The following is a 19,320-nucleotide window of genomic DNA, read 5'->3' as shown; positions in this document are numbered from 1 at the left end:
CCGATATTCGTAGCGTTTCCATTTTTCATGATCTGGAGTCGGTTGATGGCTTATTTTTTGCGTGCCGAAATGACGTTTTTAATGATAGTATTTTGGTGTAGATACGTTCTTTTGATCTCCAGTTATTGCATTTTAATGCAATGTTGCGGCGACCAAAAAAACGTAATTCTGGCGTTTCGAATTTTTTTCTCGCTACGCCGTTTAGCGATCAGGTTAATGCTTTTTTTTATTTGGTAGATCAGACGATTCTGAACGCGGCAATACCAAATATGTGTAGGTTTGATTTTTTTTTTTTTTTATTTTGATTGGGGCGAAAGGGGGGTGATTTAAACTTATATATATATATATTTTTTTCCACTTTTTTTTTTCACTTTTGCCATGCTTCAACTGTCCATGGGAGGCTAGAAGCAGGCACAGCACGATCGGCTCTGCTACATAGCAGCGATCTGCTGATTGCTGCTATGTAGCAGAAAATCAGGTGTGCTGTGAGCGCCGACCACAGGGTGGCGCTCACAGCTACCGGCGATCAGTAACCATAGAGGTCTCAAGGACCTCTATGGTTACAATGTACAAGCATCGCTGACCTCCGATCATGTGACGGGGGTCGGCGATGACGTCATTTCCGGCCGCCCGGCCGGATGCGGTAGTTAAATGCCGCTGTCTGCGTTTGACAGCGGCATTTAACTAGTTAATAGGTGCGGGCAGATCACGATTCTGCCAGCACATCTTACGGGCACATGTCAGCTGTTCAAAACAGCTGACATGTCCCGGCTTTGATGCGGGCTCACCGCCGGAGCCCGCATCAAAGCGGGGCTTCTGACCTTGGACGTAATATCCCGTCCGAGGTCAGAAAGGGTTTAATAGTTCAATTCAGAAGGAGAAAGACCCCTATCTGACCTCGGACGGGATAGTACGTCCGAGGTCAGATCCCCTGCTTTGATGCAGGGCTCCGCGGTGAGCCCGCATCAAAGCCGGGACATGTCAGCTGTTTTGAACAGCTGACATGTGCCCGTAATAGGCGCGGGCAGAATCGCGATCTGCCCGCACCTATTAACTAGTTAAATGCCGCTGTCAAACGCAGACAGCGGCATTTAACTACCGCTTCCGGCCGGGCGGCCGGAAATGATGTCATCGCCGACCCCCGTCACATGATCGGGGGTCGGCGATGCGTCAGGATGGTAACCATAGAGGTCCTAGAGACCTCTATGGTTACTGATCACCGGTGGCTGTGAGCGCTACCCTGTGGTCGGCGCTCACAGCACACCTCCATTTCTGCTACATAGCAGCGATCAGCAGATCGCTGCTATGTAGCAGAGCCGATCGCGTTGTGCCTGCTTCTAGCCTCCCATGGAGGCTATTGAAGCTTGGCAAAAGTTTAAAAAAAAGTGAAAAAAATAAAAAAAAATATAAAAGTTTAAATCACCCCCCTTTCGCCCCAATCAAAATAAATCAATAAAAAAAAAAAAATCAAATCTACACATATTTGGTATCGCCGCACTCAGAATCGCCCGATCTATCAATTAAAAAAAAGCATTAACCTGATCGCTAAACGGCGTAGCAAGAAAAAAATTCGAAACGCCAGAATTACGTTTTTTAGGTCGCCGCGACATTGCATTAAAATGCAATAACGGGCGATCAAAAGAACGTATCTGCACCAAAATGCTATCATTAAAAACGCCAGCTCGGCACGCAAAAAATAAGCCCTCAACCGACCCCAGATCACGAAAAATGGAGACGCTACGAGTATCGGAAAATGGCGCAATTTTATTTTTTTTTTAGCAAAGTTTGGAATTTTTTTTCACCACTTAGATAAAAAATAATCTAGTCATGTTAGGTGTCTATGAACTCGTACTGACCTGGAGAATCATAATGGCAGGTCAGTTTTAGCATTTAGTGAACCTAGCAAAAAAGCCAAACAAAAAACAAGTGTGGGATTGCACTTTTTTGCAATTTCACCGCACTTGGAATTTTTTTCCCGTTTTCTAGTACACGACATGCTAAAACCAATGATGTCGTTCAAAAGTACAACTCGTCCCGCAAAAAATAAGCCCTCAAATGGCCAAATTGACGGAAAAATAAAAAAGTTATGGCTCTGGGAAGGAGGGGAGTGAAAAACGAAAAATCCCAAGGTCATGAAGGGGTTAATACTGTTGACAAATTACAAAGGTACTGTACAGAGAAAGGTTCTGTGCTAACCTGTTTGGAAAAAATGATCAATGTAATGCTATTTGCACTGTTTTCAGAATGTGTTATTTGACAAAATAAAATACAAAAAAAAAGCAAAAAAGGTACTGTACATAGTGAATGCTTTGCTTTTTATGCAGAAGCTATGCTTTTCTGATTTTACTGTACTTCACATTGTTTTAATTTTTGTGTCTCATAAAAATTTACTGAAAAGGAAAAGGTGATACAAATTATTTACCTGGTTGCAGAAAAGATCTCATCAAACTTTATCTTTAGTTGTCTCCCTTCACTTAAAGGCCAGTTAGAATCTTCCTGGTGACAGAATATGACGTTGTTGAGTACAGAGGTGGACACTCCTAAGGCACTTATCATTTCTTTGTCCATTTCTGCGCACTTTGTACTCAAGCTTACTTTTTCACCATGCCTATCAGCAGAAGGAAACGGACATCAGCACAGGAACTAAAAATAAGTTTCCCACAGCTTTTAGGTTTGGACGACTTGAAAACACCATCAAAATGTAAACTGACGGTCAGTGAATCTTGCTAATGGTGCACACACAGATTGTTCGACACTTCACTTTGCTGGAAAGGCTTCTGGTGACTTTCAACACTCCCATCTACTGGACAATTACACTTGCGAAACTAATGTACAATTTAGAAAACTAGATATTCCTAACATACAATATAAGGGTGAAAATATCAGATATTCTGAGTGTACTATTAAATCACCTTCTGTTTTTCACAGTATTAGAAAATAGATCTTTATTTTTGCATTCTACACCAATCTTGGGAGTTGTCTGGTCCTCTGATGAAAGTCTGCAGTCACTCTATGTGACTGCAGACTTCTGTATCAATACAGACGTTTTAAGGATTCTGTGTTGAATGTGAAAGCAGGCAGGCATGTAACAGAAGTGTGAAATTTGCATTCACGCGGTCACGTGTTGACTTGACGTGTGTGACCTCGCTCAATATAAGCATGGGGCTGGAAGTATTCAAATCGCATACCTGCCACCCCCTGACACGCAGTGAGGATTCAGAAACCTTTCACTAGAACACTGGACATCCTCTTTAACCTGACACTTTTTTTGGTCACACATTTTAAGAACAGTTGTGAGCTTACTTCATTCTTGTAATTACTCCTTCCAGTGTTTTAAATTCAGTCTTTTTCCCCTTCTGTGTGCACACCATGGACCTCTGAACAGCTACTATTTCTCCATTCATGTCTCGGAGCTGTAAACGAATCTGGGCTCTGACATCGGTTTCATGAGCAACCTAAAAATGCAGAATCAAATCCATTTCAACTTCAATAACTATCCAGTAATCAACATTTAATTCCTATTAGAAGACATCTACGACATGGTTAGGAAGTGTGGTGCTAAGGCCCTGATTGATACTTCCATTGTAGGCCTTATTAGATTCCTTTTGTTCTGAAAACCAGTGTTGGCTCCAGACCACAGACTTCCCCAGATTCTGATCTTCTCACGGGCATCTATGACATATCAGAAGGTCATTTTATCTTGAGCTACTCAATCAGTATGGAGGAGGAAGATGACTACTTTATACAGTGACTTTTTATGAGTATATGGTATTAGAATTTCTCTTTACATTTACTAAACAACCATTATGAAAATACTTACGAATTACCTTAGGATCATGCACAAAGGTATTCCCTTTTGATCCAGGTGGAAAATCTCCTGTTGTAATATACTTGAGACACTCAATAATGGTCTGAAATGTCACAAGAGAACATTTATTATTGACACTTGGATGATAAGCTTTTCAGTCCAATTCTAAGTACAATGGGTTCATCCTGTAATCTTAAACAGAAAATCTTCCTTGTTTTTAACATGCTTTTAGTTACAATAATGAAAAATAAAATACGGTACTTTGTTACTAGCATAAGAGTGATTGGATGCAGTGGTCATGTACGCTACAATTGTGACCAAGTTTGATGTGCTTTACGTCTGCAAGCTTATGAAATATGGCTAAATTGTTGGAAATTCTCATTATTCAATGATGACATTATACAGCACTGATTTGTCGCAATCACGGTTATGCTTTAAAAGTGATAGCTTGTAGTCTGCTAACCAAGGAAACATTTTGACAAAAATTGAAATGAACAATCTCAGCAATACTGAATCTTCAAAGGATTATTTAAGTTTTGACATTTCAGATGTTGCCTAACCATTACAGATACATACCGCACTTTCCAACTTGCCTGAACTAGTTAGACTTTGCCTAATGGACATTATTGACATTTCAGGAATGTACGATGTTGGTCCCAGATGAGAAATTATACACCTTTATATTCCAGAAACTGAAATAATATATTTTGGGGTTTTAAATAACTCTTTAAGGACATTTCACTTTAAAGTGGTTGTGAGGTTAAGAAAAATCATTTTAGACTATTCCAATAAATCATTCTTAATTAATATAAAGAGTGATACAGGACACCTATCAAGTCTCTCCTTTACATATAGAGCTTTCTGGTTACACTGGGGCCAGGTAATGCTCCGCTTCTCATTATCAGTGCTGTAGGGGAATTGAACACTTGCTGCAGCACATTTTTGCCTAAATTCCAGCTGCTAACTGAGGAGTTGGTCTATTAATTTGAAGATCATGTATTCATCCTTAAAGGGAACCTGTCACCCCGAAAATCGCGGGTGAGGTAATCCCACCGGCATCAGGGGCTTATCTGCAGCATTCTGTAATGCTGTAGATAAGCCCCCGATGTTACCTGAAAAAGGAGAAAAAGACGTTATATTATACTCACCCAGGGGCGGTCCCGCTGCTGGTCAGGTCGGATGGGTGTCTCTGGTCCGCTGCGGCGCCTCCCATCTTCATTACAAGACGTCCTCTTCTGATCTTCAGCCACGGCTCCGGCGCAGGCGTACTTTGCTCTGCCCTGTTGAGGGCAGACAAAGTACTGCAGTGCGCAGGCGCCGGGCCTCTGACCTTTCCGGCGCCTGCGCACTGCAGTACTATCCTCTGCCTTCAAGAGGGCAGAGCAAAGTACGCCTGCGCCGGAGCCGTGGCTGAAGATCAAAAGAGGATGTCTTGTAATGAAGATGGGAGGCGCCGCAGCGGACCAGAGACGCCCATCTGACCTGACCAGCAGCGGGACCGCCCCTGGGTGAGTATAATATAACGTCTTTTTCTCCTCTTTCAGGTAACATCGGGGGCTTATCTACAGCATTACAGAATGCTGCAGATAAGCCCCTGATGCCGGTGGGCTTACCTCACCCGCGATTTTCGGGGTGACAGGTTCCCTTTAAAGTCCCACTCCAGCGGTTTTTTTTTATTACAGGGTTAAGGTCCCTGAACCTACTGTTATTTTTACCCACTGCCATCTTCACCTTTGATCAGCGCCGCTACGGTTCCACGGTGCCATTTTGTGACCGCAACTTTTGCCTTACTGGAAATCAGAAGTAACAGTCACAAGCTATTAATGTAAGTCTATGAGAGACAGAACAATGCTCTCATAGACTTATATTGATAAGTGTCTTCTGGCTCACTTCAGCAACCACTGGAGCTATCCGGCAGGTCACAATCTGCTAAAGACCGCCCGGATGAGCGCTGATAAAAGGCGAAGATGTAGGCGGTTAAGAGAAAGGGCCTTACATTAGAAGAACCACTACAGCACTGCATTAAAAAAGGCTGGGGTTGTGCTTTAAATATTAAAGTACAAACCCTATTAGAAAAAAACTGGGGCACTATGTAAAATGTAAAGAAAATAAGAAAGAAATGATTTGGAAATCTTTCATTCGGTAGACATATTTTATCCACAACAGAACATAGAACACAAATCAGATGGTGAGAGGTACCGTAGATATGTATCCATTTTATTTGAAGAAACATACCTCATTTTATTTTTTGAAATATCATTTCAATATCATTACCTAGCATCCCCTCTTTTTACAATGGTTTGTACAGATCTGTGAAGTAAGGAGACCAATTGCTGAAGTTTTGGGAGAGGAATGTTGTCCCATACTCGTCTTATGTAGGATTCTAGCTGCTCAATGATCCTGATTCTTCTTTGTTGGATTTTTTATTTCATAATGTATCAAATGTTTTAATTGGTGAAATGTCTGGACAACAGGCAGCCAATTCATCCCCCGAACTCTTCTGTAAACCCATGCTGTTGTTATGGATGCAGTATGTGGTTTAGCATTGTCTTGCTGAAATATGTAAGACCTTCCCTCAAATAGATGCTGTCTGGATGGGAACATATGTTGTTCTACAACCTCTATATAATGTTTTGCATTCATAATGTGCAAGCTGCCCATGCAATAGACAATAATGCAACCAAATACCATCAGGCATGCAGTCTTTTGAGTCAAGCCCTAATAAGCTGGATGGTCTCTTTCTCTTGAATCTGGAGAACAAAGCATCCATTGTTCCCATAAAGTATTTCAAATTTTGATTCATCTGACCACAGAACAGTTTATCATTTTGCCACCTTTCAATTTTTAAATGTGCTTTGGCCTATAGAAGACAGCAGCCAGAAACGGATTCTGTTGATATTTTGCTTTTTCTTTGCATAATTGATCTTTAAACGCTTACTTACTGAGCTAATTTTGTACTTAAAGGGAACCTGTCACCCCCAAAATCGAAGATGAGCTAAGCCCACCGGCCTCAGGGGTTTATCTACAGCATTCTGTAATGTTGTGGATAAGCCCCCGATGTATCCTGAAAGATGAGAAAAAGAGGTTAGATTATACTCACCTGGGGGGCGGTCCGGTCCGGTCCGGGGCCTCCCATCTTCTTACGATGACGTCCTCTTCTTGTCTTTACGCTGCGGCTCCGGCGCAGACGTACTTTGTCTGTCCTGTTGAGGGCAGAGCAAAGTACTGCAGTGCGCTGGCGCCAGGCCTCTCTCACCTTTCCCGGCGCCTGCTCACTCCAGAAAATAGTGCGCCCACGACGGAGCCGCAGCGTGAAGAGAAGAAGAGAACATCATCCTATGAAGAGAGGAGGCGCTGGACCCGGACCGCGACGCCCATCGGACCGGACCGCAGCGGGAACGCCCCTGGGTGCATATAATCTAACCTCTTTTCTCATCTTTCAGGATACATCGGGGGCTTAGCTACAGCATTACAGAATGTTGTAGATAAGCCCCTGATGCTGGTGGGCTTAGCTCATCTTCGATTTTGGGGGTGACAAGTTCCCTTTAATGACCAGTCCAAATTTTTAAAATCTGACCAGTGTCACTTAATGTGTTAATAAATTTGGAACGCTTCAAAGGAGGCGACTGATTCTGAGACTATTTTTTTCGCAACATATTGTACTTCATGTTAGTGGTAAAATTTGGTAGACGTGGTTTGCGTATAATTATGAAACTATTGAAAATTTCACAAAAAATTTGAAACATTTGCAATTCTTAATCTTTAAATTTTTATGCCCTTTAATCAGACAGTTATACCATGCAAAATAATTAATAAATAACATTTTTCACATGTCTACTTTATATCTGCCTCATTGTTTAAACATTTTTTTTTGTTAGGACGTTAGAAGGGTTCAAAGTTGACCAGTGATTCCTCATCTTTCCAACAAAATTTACAAAACCATTTTGGTTAGGGACCACATCACATTTGAAGTGACTTTGGGGGCCTATATGACAGAAAATACCCACAAGGGACACTATTCTAAAAACTGCACCCCTCAAAACCACATTCAAGAAGTTTAATAACCCTTCAGGTGCTTCACAAGAATTGAATGTGGAAGGAAAGCATTAAGCTACTTACTGGTAGCGGCATTTTTCGGAGGCCCATGACAGCACACGAGAGAGGGGATCCGCCCTTAAGGAACAGGAAACCTACAGATACAAAAGGGCGGCACCTCTCCCCATGCATCAGTTGTATTTCAGAGCCTGAGAAGACTGCCGCGGTTAGTGGTACACAAATATACAATATATACATTATATACATTTGAAACAAAATAACCCATTATTGTAATAAGACACCATACGTGAGATTTACATATTACGCTATATACATATCAGGAAGTGCTACCCCCACGTGAATAGGGAGGGAACTAAGGGTGCTGTCATGGGCCTCCGAAAAATGCCGCTACCAGTAAGTAGCTTAATGCTTTATTCGGACTCCCATGACAGCACACGAGAGATTTACAGAGATGTAAGCTACCTTAGGGAGGGACTATAGATTGTAGCACCCTTAACCCAAAGGAAAGATCAGAGGAGGACCCCAAATCCAACCGATAGTGTTTAAAGAAAGTGGAAGGGGATGACCATGTGGCCGCCTTACATATCTGCTCCACTGACACTCCAGATCTTTCTGCCCAGGATGACGCCATGGCCCGGGTGGAATGTGCCTTTAGGTTCTGCGGAGCTGGCCCCCCACCTGCTGTATAAGCTAGAGAGATAGTTTCCCTAATCCATTTAGCCAGTAAATATTTCGATACTCTAAATCCTTTCTTTGGACCTTGGAAGGAAAGAAGCAGTGCCCCATCCTTCTTCCAATTATCAGTAGCTTAAATATACTGAAGAAGAGATCTCCTGACGTCTAACGTATGAAGCTCCTGCTCTTTAGGATTAGAGGGATTAGGAATAAAGGACGGCAAAACTATCTCCTGTGATCTATGGAACCGTGTCGCCACCTTTGGCAGATATGCTGGGTCTGGTCTAAGGACTACTCTGTCTGACAAGATTTCAGTGTATGGAGGAGCTCTGGAAAGTGCCTGTATATCCCCTATCCTGCGAGCTGAGGTTATGGCGATCAGGAAGGCTGTCTTAAGTGTCAACATTTTGATCGAGGCCTCCTGCAGAGGTTCAAAGGGGGGTTTAGTTAGAGAGGACAGAACTAAATTTAAATCCCATGGAACTGTTCTGTCTTTATGCAGTGGTGTAGATCTACTAACTGCCTTCATAAACCTCGCTATCCAGTAGTTATTCGCTATATTACAGGAAAACAGGGCACCTAAAGCTGAGACCTGTACCCTAAGGGTACTAGGAGAGAGTTTCAACTCGAACCCCTTCTGTAGGAACTCTAGGATTTGTTGTACTGGCACCCCGTCTTGGATATTAAACTTTGAACAAGACAAGAACTTTCTCCAAGTCCTAGAGTAGATTTTCGTAGTTATTTGCTTTCTACTCTTTAGGAGCGTCTCCACCAAGTTTGGAGAGAAGCCTTTTCCCACTAATGGTGACCGTTCAAACACCATGCCGTCAAATGGAGCCCCGTCACTTGTGGATGGGAGATCGGTCCCTGCGAAAGCAAGTTCGGGATCTCTGGCAGTACCCAGGGGACCGCTACAGACATTGTCTTGAGCCAGGCAAACCAGGTTCTTCTGGGCCAAAAGGGGGCGATAAGGATGACTTTCGCTCGATCCTCCCTGATTTTCCTCACCACTAGAGGTATCAGGTTCAGTGGTGGGAAAGCATAGGCTAGTGGAAAATCCCATTTTATGAGAAACGCGTCTACCGCCAGGGGATTCTCCCTGGGATTTAGGGAGCAAAAAAGTTTTACTTTTCTGTTGTTTCTGGTGGCGAATAGATCCACCACTGGTTGACCCCATCTGCGGACGACAAGATTGAAAATGTCCTCGTTGAGAGACCACTCTCCCTGTTTTAACACATTTCGGCTGAGGAAATCTGCTGCCACATTTTCTTTTCCTTTGATGTGAAGAGCTGTCAAAGATAGAAAATTGAGCTCTGCCACCTGGAACAACCGATCCGTGATCTGCATTAAAGTTTCGGAACGAGTTCCCCCTTGCCGGTTTATGTAAGCGACCGCCACTCTGTTGTCCGACAGAATTCTGACGTGCTGGCCCTGCAGATATACGAGGAATTTTTTAACAGCCAGTTCAACCGCCAACAACTCTCTTTGATTTGATGAAAATGTTGTGAAGGGTTCCCACTGTCCCTGGACCACCATGTCCCCCATATAGGCTCCCCACCCTGAAGAGCTGGCATCCGTGGTTATCACGTGGGTGACATCTATCATCCAGGGAACCCCTGCTGATAAATTTTGTTTATCTAGCCACCATCTAAGGGAATTCAATGTTATCGGCCTCAATGTCAATTTTCCATTCAATGCGCCTCCTAAGGCTCTGTCATGGAACAGGACTTCATTTTGTAGGGACCTGGTGTGGAACTGAGCCCACTTAACTGCTGGGATGCAAGATGTGAGTGACCCAAGTAGAGACATTGCTTGCCTAAGTGTCATGGAAGGTGTATTGATTGCTCTTAATACAAAACTCTGAATTTGGTCCATTTTCTCTATAGGGAGGAGACACTGCTGTGTCACTGAATTCAACATTAACCCCAGGAATTTTTGAACATTTAGGGGCTGTAATTTAGATTTTTCAAAGTTTATGATCCAACCCAACCGTTCTAGTTTGGTTTTAGCAATCTCCCATTGTGACAGACAATGATCTACCGAGTTACCTACAATGAGGAAATCGTCTAAGTAGGGGACTATAAGGATATTTGACTCTCTTAAATGCGCCATAACTTCCGCAATTATTTTAGTAAACACCCTAGGTGCCGAGGTGATCCCAAAGGGGAGCGCTCTGAATTGAAAGTGTCGAATCCTACCCCCCATTAGTATCGCTACCCTCAGGTATCGTTGGAAATCAGCATGAATGGGTACATGATAGTAGGCATCTTTCAAATCCACTACTACCATGAAACAGTTGTTGAAAAGCATTTTTATTGCCGAATTGATGGACTCCATTTTGAAAGTATGTTTCACCAAAAACTTATTGAGACCCTTAAGATTTATAATGGTCCTGTAAGATTTATCAGGCTTCTGGATTAGGAACAGGGGAGAGTAAAACCCTTCCCCTGCCTGAGAATACGGCACTTCTACCAAAACATTTTTGGAACAAAGAGTCCTCACTTCCTCTTCTAGGGCGAATTGTTCAGTGGGAGATGAGCGCCAGGGTGTTAACCTAAATTTGTCCTGTGGAATATGAACAAATTCCAGCTTGAGACCATGGGAAACAGTGTCTTTTATCCAAACGCTGTTTGTGATTTTCGACCACTCTGCCGAGAAATGCAATAGTCTCCCTCCCACTGGAATTGCCAGTCATTGGTCTTGTTTTTTATTTTCCGTCTGGTTACGGCGAAACATGAGACCTGTACCTCGCTTTCGCCTATCCTCCCATCTGGGACGATCTCTCCCTGGTGAAAAGGCTCGCTTTCCTCCCCGGTTGAACCTTCTTTTGTTGAAGGGACGACGGTATGGATTGAACAGGTTGGGAAACTTTTTCTTATCATCTCCTGCTTTCTCCAGGAGTTCATCCAGGGTAGGCCCAAACAAATACTCGCCTTTACAAGGGATAGCGCAGAGCTTTGTTTTTGCCTGCATGTCCCCCGGCCAGCATTTCAGCCATAGGGCTCTCCTTGCAGCATTAGAAAGTCCTGCTGCTCTAGCTGCCAACTTTACGGAGTCAATTGAGGCGTCTGATAAAAAAGCCGCCCCCTCCTGGATTACAGGTAATGCTGAGAGAATGGACTCTCTAGAGGCCCCTTGTTTTAATTGGGTCTCCAACTGGTCCAGCCAGACCATCATTGACCTTGCCGTGCAGGTTGAAGCTACCGCAGGTCTTAAGGAGCCAGCTGCCATCTCCCAGGTTCCCTTCAGGAAGGTATCCACTTTCCTATCCAGGGGGTCTTTAAGTGTTCCCATATCTTCAAATGGGAGAGAAGATCGTTTAGCTACCTTGGCAATTGCTGCATCCAGCTTGGGTGCTTTCTCCCAGTTACCTACTGCTGGGTCATCAAAAGGGTATCGGCGTTTTTGCGCAGGTGGTAAGGAGCCTTTTCTCTCAGGTTTCCTCCATTCCCTATTAATAAGATCTTGTATTTTCTCATTTAAAGGAAACACTCTGCGCTTCTTTTGCTCCAATCCACTGAACATCATTTGTTCTTTGGATAGTTGAGGCTTGGGTTCCGATATACCCATTGTGCCTCTGACCGCCTTTACCAATTTGTCTATCCTTTCTAGGGGTAGGCAAAACCGAGCAGCGTCTTCTTCCGAAGAGGAGGATGATGCTGCTGAATTGTCTGATTCTTCGGACTTGTCCTTTTCCACAGACGAATCAGATGCCCACTCAGTTCTCTGCCTAGAACCTCCTGACTGTGAAAGGTTTTTAAAGGACTCTTTAACCTCCATTCTAATCATCTCCTTGAGACTGGCCGTAATAGAGGAGGATTCTTCGGCTACCTACGGGGATAAGTAAGGTAGACTAGAGTGTAAAATCTACATGCTATACCCCCTCCCCTCCTTCCAGAACCTCACCGTCTGCTGGATACAGGGGTCACATAGTTTTTTAGGGTGTGAGTCAGGCAAGGGAACCCCGCAGATGGCACATTCCCTATGCTTCGCCTTACTGACGTTTTTCCTTCCCTGCATAAAACACATGAGGGGAGACTAGTCACTAAGTGAACTTTCTCGAAGATCACTTACCAGTGGCTGCTCACACCCAGAAATACCGAAGCACGAGGGGGATCCTTTTTGACTGACCCTCCAGACCCCTGTCTGGAGGAGCTTCTGCGGCCCGAACCATCGCTCCTTTTTTCATGTTCCTTCTCCTTGGGTTTCTGGGATGCTTGTTCCAGCAGCACAACCTGCTGATCCTGATCTGAATCCATTTTCAGTAAATTGGAGCCAGAACCCGGGAACATGCTGCTGGAGCCGCCTTATAAGGCCCCTCCTTCGGTCAGCGCACCTTGCCCAGCTTGCTTGTTTAATTTTCCCGCCCCCCCCCGCAGCTGTGGGGAATCAATCGTCGCTCCGGAGGGATTGCGGCATGATCTCCGGTGGGCGCCGCCATCTTGGAGCCCCCGCGCATGCGCAGGAGCTCACCGATCCGGAAGACGTCGCCGGCTCCACCCCCCGACGTCACCACAGCTTACAGCGCTTCCTGTCAGCGCTGCAGCTCTCGTGGAACGCCGAGGCCGGCCAGCTACGATCCGATCGGCGCCCCCCAGATGCCGCCGCGCTCCCCCCTGCTCCAGAGAGACCCACAGCCCACGGGAAGGGCGACTTACCAGACGCTGGCCCCGGAGACCGGACACCCCCTGGCGACCGCTCCTCGCTGCCTAGTCACCGCCGTGCCGCCCTGCCAGGGCCACCGTGACTACTTCAGGTACCCGCACCGGCCGAAGTGGGAGACCCTCTCGCCACCAGAATCGGTCCGGCCGGCCTGGACTCCTGTAGTTTCTATAGGCATCCAGTCCCTTCAGGAACAGGAAACCAACTGATGCATGGGGAGAGGTGCCGCCCTTTTGTATCTGTAGGTTTCCTGTTCCTTAAGGGCGGATCCCCTCTCTCGTGTGCTGTCATGGGAGTCCGAATAAAAAAAATAACATTTTACTTTTTTCCACAAAAATTTTACAGTAGTCCCAATTTTTTTTTAATTTCACAAGTGTAAGGCTAGGTTCACACTGCGTTAACAACAGCCCGTTCAACACATGCGTTAAACGGGCTGCGTTAACGCAAGTGCCGACATGCTAGCGCAGATAGAGCTAGCAGATGCTCTAGCTGCGCTAGCGGTCAAGGACCCGGAAATGCTGCAGCCCGCGTCCCAGAGTCCGTCACTGAATGATGGCACATCGCTAGCGCAAGCCCATTTTGGGCGTGCCCTAGCGATGTACCCGAAATGGAGATTAATGGCAGCGTTAACGGACTGCATTACACTGCGTTATGCCGCGGTGTAACGCAGTCCGTCTAATGGACTGCCAGAAAGCAGTATGAACCCAGCCTAACAGGAGAAAATTATTAACCCACAAATTTGTTGTGCAAATCTCCTGAGTATGCAATTTCCCCATATGCGGGTGAAAACTACTATTTGGGCGCATGGCAGGGCTCAGAATGGCCATTTGACTTTTTGAACGCAAAAATTGCAGGAATTGAGAGCGGACATGTCACATTTGGAAAGCCCCTGATGTGCCTAAACAGTAGAAACCCCCCACAACCCCATTTTGGAAACTAGACCCCCCAAGGAACTTATCTAGTAGTGTGGTGAACACTTTGAACCCCCAAGTGCTTCACAGAAGTTTATTACGCAGAGCCGTGAAAATAAAAAATCATTTTTCTTTCCTCAAAATTTATAATTTAGCAAGCAATTTTTTTTTTTCGCAAGGGTAACAGGAGAAATTGGACCCCAATAGTTGTTGCTCAGTTTGTCCTGAGTATGCTGGTACCCCATATGTGGGGGTAAACCACTGTTTGGGCGCACGTCAGGGCTCGGAAGGGAGGGAGCACCATTTGACTTTTTGAACACAAGATTGGCTGGAATCAATGGTGGCGCCATGTTGCGTTTGGAGACCCCTGATGTGCCTAAACAGTGGAAACCCCTCAATTCTAACTCCAACACTAACCCAAACACACCCCTAACCCTAATCCCAACTCTAGCCATAACCCTAATCACAACCCTAACCCCAACACACCCCTAACCACAACCCTAACCCCAAAACACCTCTAACCCTAATCCCAACCCTAATCCCAACCTTAACCACAACACACCCCTAACCCTAACCACAAGCCTAATCTTAACCCTATTTCCAACCCTAGCCCTAATTCCAACCCTAAGGCTATGTGCCCACGATGCGGATTCGTGTCAGATTTTTCCGCACCATTTTTGAAAAATCCGCAGGCAAGGCACTGCGTTTTACCTGTGGATTTACCGCGGATTTCCAGTGTTTTTTGGGCGGATTTCACCTGAGGATTCCTATTGAGGAACAGGTGTAAAACCGCACAAAGAATTGACATGCTGCGGAAAATACAATGCAGCTTTTCCGCACTATGTGCACAGCGGATTTGGTTTTCCATAGGTTTATATGGTACTGTAAACCTGATGGAAAATTGCTACGAATCCGCAGCGGCCAATCCGCTGCGGATGCGCAGCCAAATCCGCACCGTGTGCACATAGCCTAATTTTAACCCTAATCCTAGTTCTAACCCTAATTCTAACCCTAACCCTAGTTCTAACCCTAACCCTAGTGGAAAAATAAAAGTAAATATATTGTATTTTATTATTGTCCCTACCTATGAGCTGATAAAGGAGGGGTTCATTTACAAATTTTTTTTATTTTGATCACTGTGATAAAACCTATCACAGTGATCAAAATGTACCTGGAACGAATCTGCCGGACGATTCGGCGAGCGCATTGCGCATGCGCCCGCCATTTTGGAAGATGGCGGCGCCCAAGGACAAGACGGACGGACACCGGGAGGCTCGGGAAGTATGAGGGAGGGAGATCGGAGCACAGGGGGAAGGATCGGAGCACGGGGGGTGGGAGCGGAGCACGGGGGGGAGCGGACAGGAGGATGGAGGGGGCTGAGCACAGGACGGAGGACTGGGGAGGAGATCGGTGGCGGTGGGGGCAGATCAGGGTTTCCAGCCATGGACGATATTGCAGCATCAGCCATGGCTAGATTGTAATATTTCACCAGTTTTCATAGGTGAAATATTACAAATTGCTCTGATTGGCTGTTTCACTTTCAACACCCAATCAGAGCGATCGTAGTCATGGCTGAAGTACCACTCCCCCTGTCCCTGCAGATCGGGTGAAATTAGGAGTTAACCCTTTCACCCGATCTGCAGGGACACGATCCATCCATGATGCCACATAGGCGTCACAGGTCGGATTGGCACCGACTTTCATGACGCCTACGTGGAGTCACAGGTCGGGAAGGGGTTAACACAGGGGGAGGGGTAAGTGCACATAGGAAAGAGGACGCACAGGGGGGAGCTCAAACGAGAGAAAACATGAGGGAAGAAGACAGCACAGTGGTGGAGAGAGAGAGAACACAAGGGGGAGAGCACATGTGGTACACAGGTCAAAGGAGAGATGACATGAGAGGAGAAGACAACAGATCGGGGAGAGAGAAAGCACACAGGGGTGAGAAAGACAGAGCACAGGGGGGAGACAGCTCAAACGGGACAGCAGGAGGGGAGAACACAGCACAGGAAGGAGAGACAGCAGACAAGGGGGATAGCACATGGGGTAGACAGGACAAAGAAGAGAGCACAGACGTGAGAAGTCAGCACATGGGGAAAGAGAGAGTGGATAGGTGGGTGAGCACATGGGGGGAGAAATTCTTAACGCTGCAAAGCCTGCCCCCATCGTGACATTACCGGCTTCCCGATGCACTAGCAACGGGCCTCCATCTAGTCTATTATATAATACTCAATACTCCGTTTATTATTCACTCCCATATTAGGCAGTCTAAGGCTATGTGCACACGTTCAGGATTTCTTGCAGAAATTTCCTGAGCAAAACAGGACATTTTCTGCAAGAAATCCGCATGAGTTTTTTTCCTGCATTTTTTTTTGCGTGTTTTTGGCACGTTTTTTTTGCGGATTTTTCCGCAGATTTCCCAATGCAATGATATAGTGGGAGATCCGCAAAAAATCCGCAAATTTAATGAACATGCTGCGTTTCTTACCGCAATGCGTTTTTTTTCACGGGAAAACACGCATCGTGTGCACAAAAATTGCGGAATTCATTCTAAATGATGGGATGCATAATGTATGCTGTTTTTTTTGCGGTTTTAGAGCGAAAAAACGCAAAAAAAACGCAAAAAATCAGCAACATGTGCACACAGCCTGATATGGAAAATCTTAAATAAAATGTCTAAAGTTAAATCTGTTAGGCTGGGTTCAGATTGTGTTTTAGCAGTCCGTTAGATGGACTGCATTACACCGTGGTATAACGCGGTGTAACGCAGTCCGTTAGCGCTGCCATTGAGCTCTATTTCAGTCGCATCACTAGAAAACGCCCATAATGGGCGTGCGTTAGCGATGTGCCGTCATTGAGTGACGGACCCTGGGACGCAGGCTGCAGCGTTTCCGGGTCCGTCACCGCTAGCGCAGATAGAGCATCTGCTAGCTCTATCTGCACTAGCACGATGGCAAGTCGGCACTTGCGTTAACACAGCCTGTTTAACGCATGTGTTGAATGGGCTGCTGTTATCTCAGTGTGAACCTAGACTAAGTAGGAGATTTTTTTTGGCTGAACCTAAAACAAATCTGCATCTGTTAAGTACAGATTAGCTATAAGTGAAATCTGTGGCAATGAACTTGTTAGATCTGAAACATTTTTCTGTGACGTACTGTATGTGACATATGTTTGTGTCCTAATTTTGTTCTTTCTAAACAAGCATTTTATAATATTTCAACTTACAGTTTTCCCAGCTCCATTTGGTCCTACTAAAATTGTCAGTGGAGTGAAGAAAGTTATAACTTGTTTATCTTTATCTTCCACCCCGAAACTCCTCACACCAAGGATGCTCATCTTCTCTATTTTAGACATCCTGCTGAATATGACTTTACACCTTTTAAAGTTCTGGGGGAAAAAATTCAGAACTGTAATTACTTTATAATGCATTATAAATTCCACATTTTTTATCATTGCATTACAGCTGGAAACACAAAAATAAAAGCACTGAAGTCTTATTCAAGCTAGACTGGGGAGAAAAGGGTCAGGCTGTCGTTTTAAGGGCAATTTACAACATGATTACCGTATATGCTAGGTTCATATTTGTACGCATGCAGAGACAAATGTGGAACTTACACGGTATTTCAAAAATGGATCCATATGTCAAACTACACCAATCTAACTTTTTTTTAAAATATTTAGTTTTTTTTTATTCTTTTTCCAGCTAGCTTTTAATGACACAGACAGGAAAACCTATTTGTTTTAGAAACATCGAAACGTTTTGAAATGACACGTTTCAATATTTCACCCCGTTTTTTGGGGACCAAAAAAAAAAAAAAAAAATGTGGTCAACTATGTTTTTTGAAAAAACAAAACAGTATGACCAAATGCTGTCAAAAGATTTCTGAATACTTGTCTCAAGAAATAAAAAGGACCGATTATTTTGCTCAGACTTAGATCCGAGTATGGCCAGAGAGTCATCAGTTTTTCTCATATAAGGTAAATAATGAAAGTTACTCCACTTTCTGTCTGACAGTCTGTGAAAATAGGACCAGATATCATCAAATTGCTATTTTTTTCCCACAGATCCATACACTTGAATAGCCGATTTTCATCAAACCCTCAGATCAAAATCACACGTCTCAGCAATTTTACGCAGACCGCTTGGTCCGCAAAAAGCTACAGACATGTGAATAACACTAGTATCTATCACAAGTACAAGAGCTATCAGTGGAAAAAAGGCTAAGTTCAAATGCAAAAGAGAGAAAAGAACCTCCGCACTGCTGTTTTTGTTAGACTCTGTTTTTCAAACACCCTGAATGACATGAAAAGGGGTGCAGCTTTCATAAAGTCACAATGTAGTCACTCGTTAGGACCCGTTGAAGTGCTTAGGCACGAAACGGCCGTTGTCCGTGATTTTCCACTTCCCTCCCTGCACTTTTTGTAATATGTCCAAATAAAATTGTGACTACTATACACGGGTAAGTGCACTTTTTCTTTCCTATCTTTTTTATGGAAAAAAGGCTAGCATTCGTGCGAGAAAATCAGACTCCTGAATGAGGCCTTATGTTGCTTTTTAGCTAATAATTAGTGTTGAGCATTCCGATACCGCAAGTATCGGGTATCGGCCGATACTTGCGGTATCGGAATTCCGATACCGAGATCCGATACTTTTGTGGTATCGGGTCCATAGGGATGTGTAAAATAAAGAATTAAAATAAAAAATATTGATATGCTCACCTCTCCAGCGGCCCCTGGACATCACGCTGGTAACCGGCCGGCTTCTTTGTTTAAAATGAGCGCCTTTAGGACCTGCGAATGACGTCGCGGGTTCTGATTGGTCGCGTGCCGCTCATGTGACCACCCCGCGACCAATCAGAAGCCGCGACGTCATTCTCATTCACTAAACTCCTAATTCTAGGAATTAAGGACCTGCGAATGACGTCGCGGCTTCTGATTGGTCGCGTGGCGGTCACATGGGCGGCACGCGACCAATCAGAACCCGCGACGTCATTCGCAGGTCCTAAAGGCGCTCATTTTAAACAAAGAAGCCTGCCGGTTAACCGCGGTGATGTCCAGGGGCCGCCGGAGAGGTGAATATATCAATATTTTTTATTTTAATTCTTTATTTTACAACTTAATATGGATCCCAGGGCCTGAAGGAGAGTTTCCTCTCCTTCAGACCCTGGGAACCATCAGAATACCTTCCGATACTTGGTGTCCCATTGA

General features: G+C 44.7%; 1 protein-coding gene across 2 annotated transcripts in view; it reads right to left on the bottom strand.

Annotated features, from left to right (window-relative positions):
• Nucleotides 1–19,320, bottom strand: part of RAD50 (RAD50 double strand break repair protein) — a 214,321-nt gene that overhangs the window by 149,522 nt on the left and 45,479 nt on the right. For both annotated transcript variants that reach the window (XM_069763946.1, XM_069763947.1), the window contains exons 2-5: nt 17,338–17,499; nt 3,828–3,911; nt 3,304–3,455; nt 2,423–2,608 (exon numbers count right to left, since the gene is read on the bottom strand). In XM_069763946.1, the coding sequence (XP_069620047.1) occupies nt 2,423–2,608; nt 3,304–3,455; nt 3,828–3,911; nt 17,338–17,466 (551 nt within the window). In that variant the 5' untranslated portion in view covers nt 17,467–17,499. The remainder of the gene's footprint in view (nt 1–2,422; nt 2,609–3,303; nt 3,456–3,827; nt 3,912–17,337; nt 17,500–19,320) is intronic.

The sequence above is a fragment of the Ranitomeya imitator genome, chromosome 4 (assembly GCF_032444005.1).
Source record: "Ranitomeya imitator isolate aRanImi1 chromosome 4, aRanImi1.pri, whole genome shotgun sequence".
Classification (NCBI taxonomy): Eukaryota; Metazoa; Chordata; class Amphibia; order Anura; family Dendrobatidae; genus Ranitomeya; species Ranitomeya imitator.
Note: the sequence above shows the minus strand (reverse complement) of the source record. Positions and strands in the feature narration are given on the sequence as shown.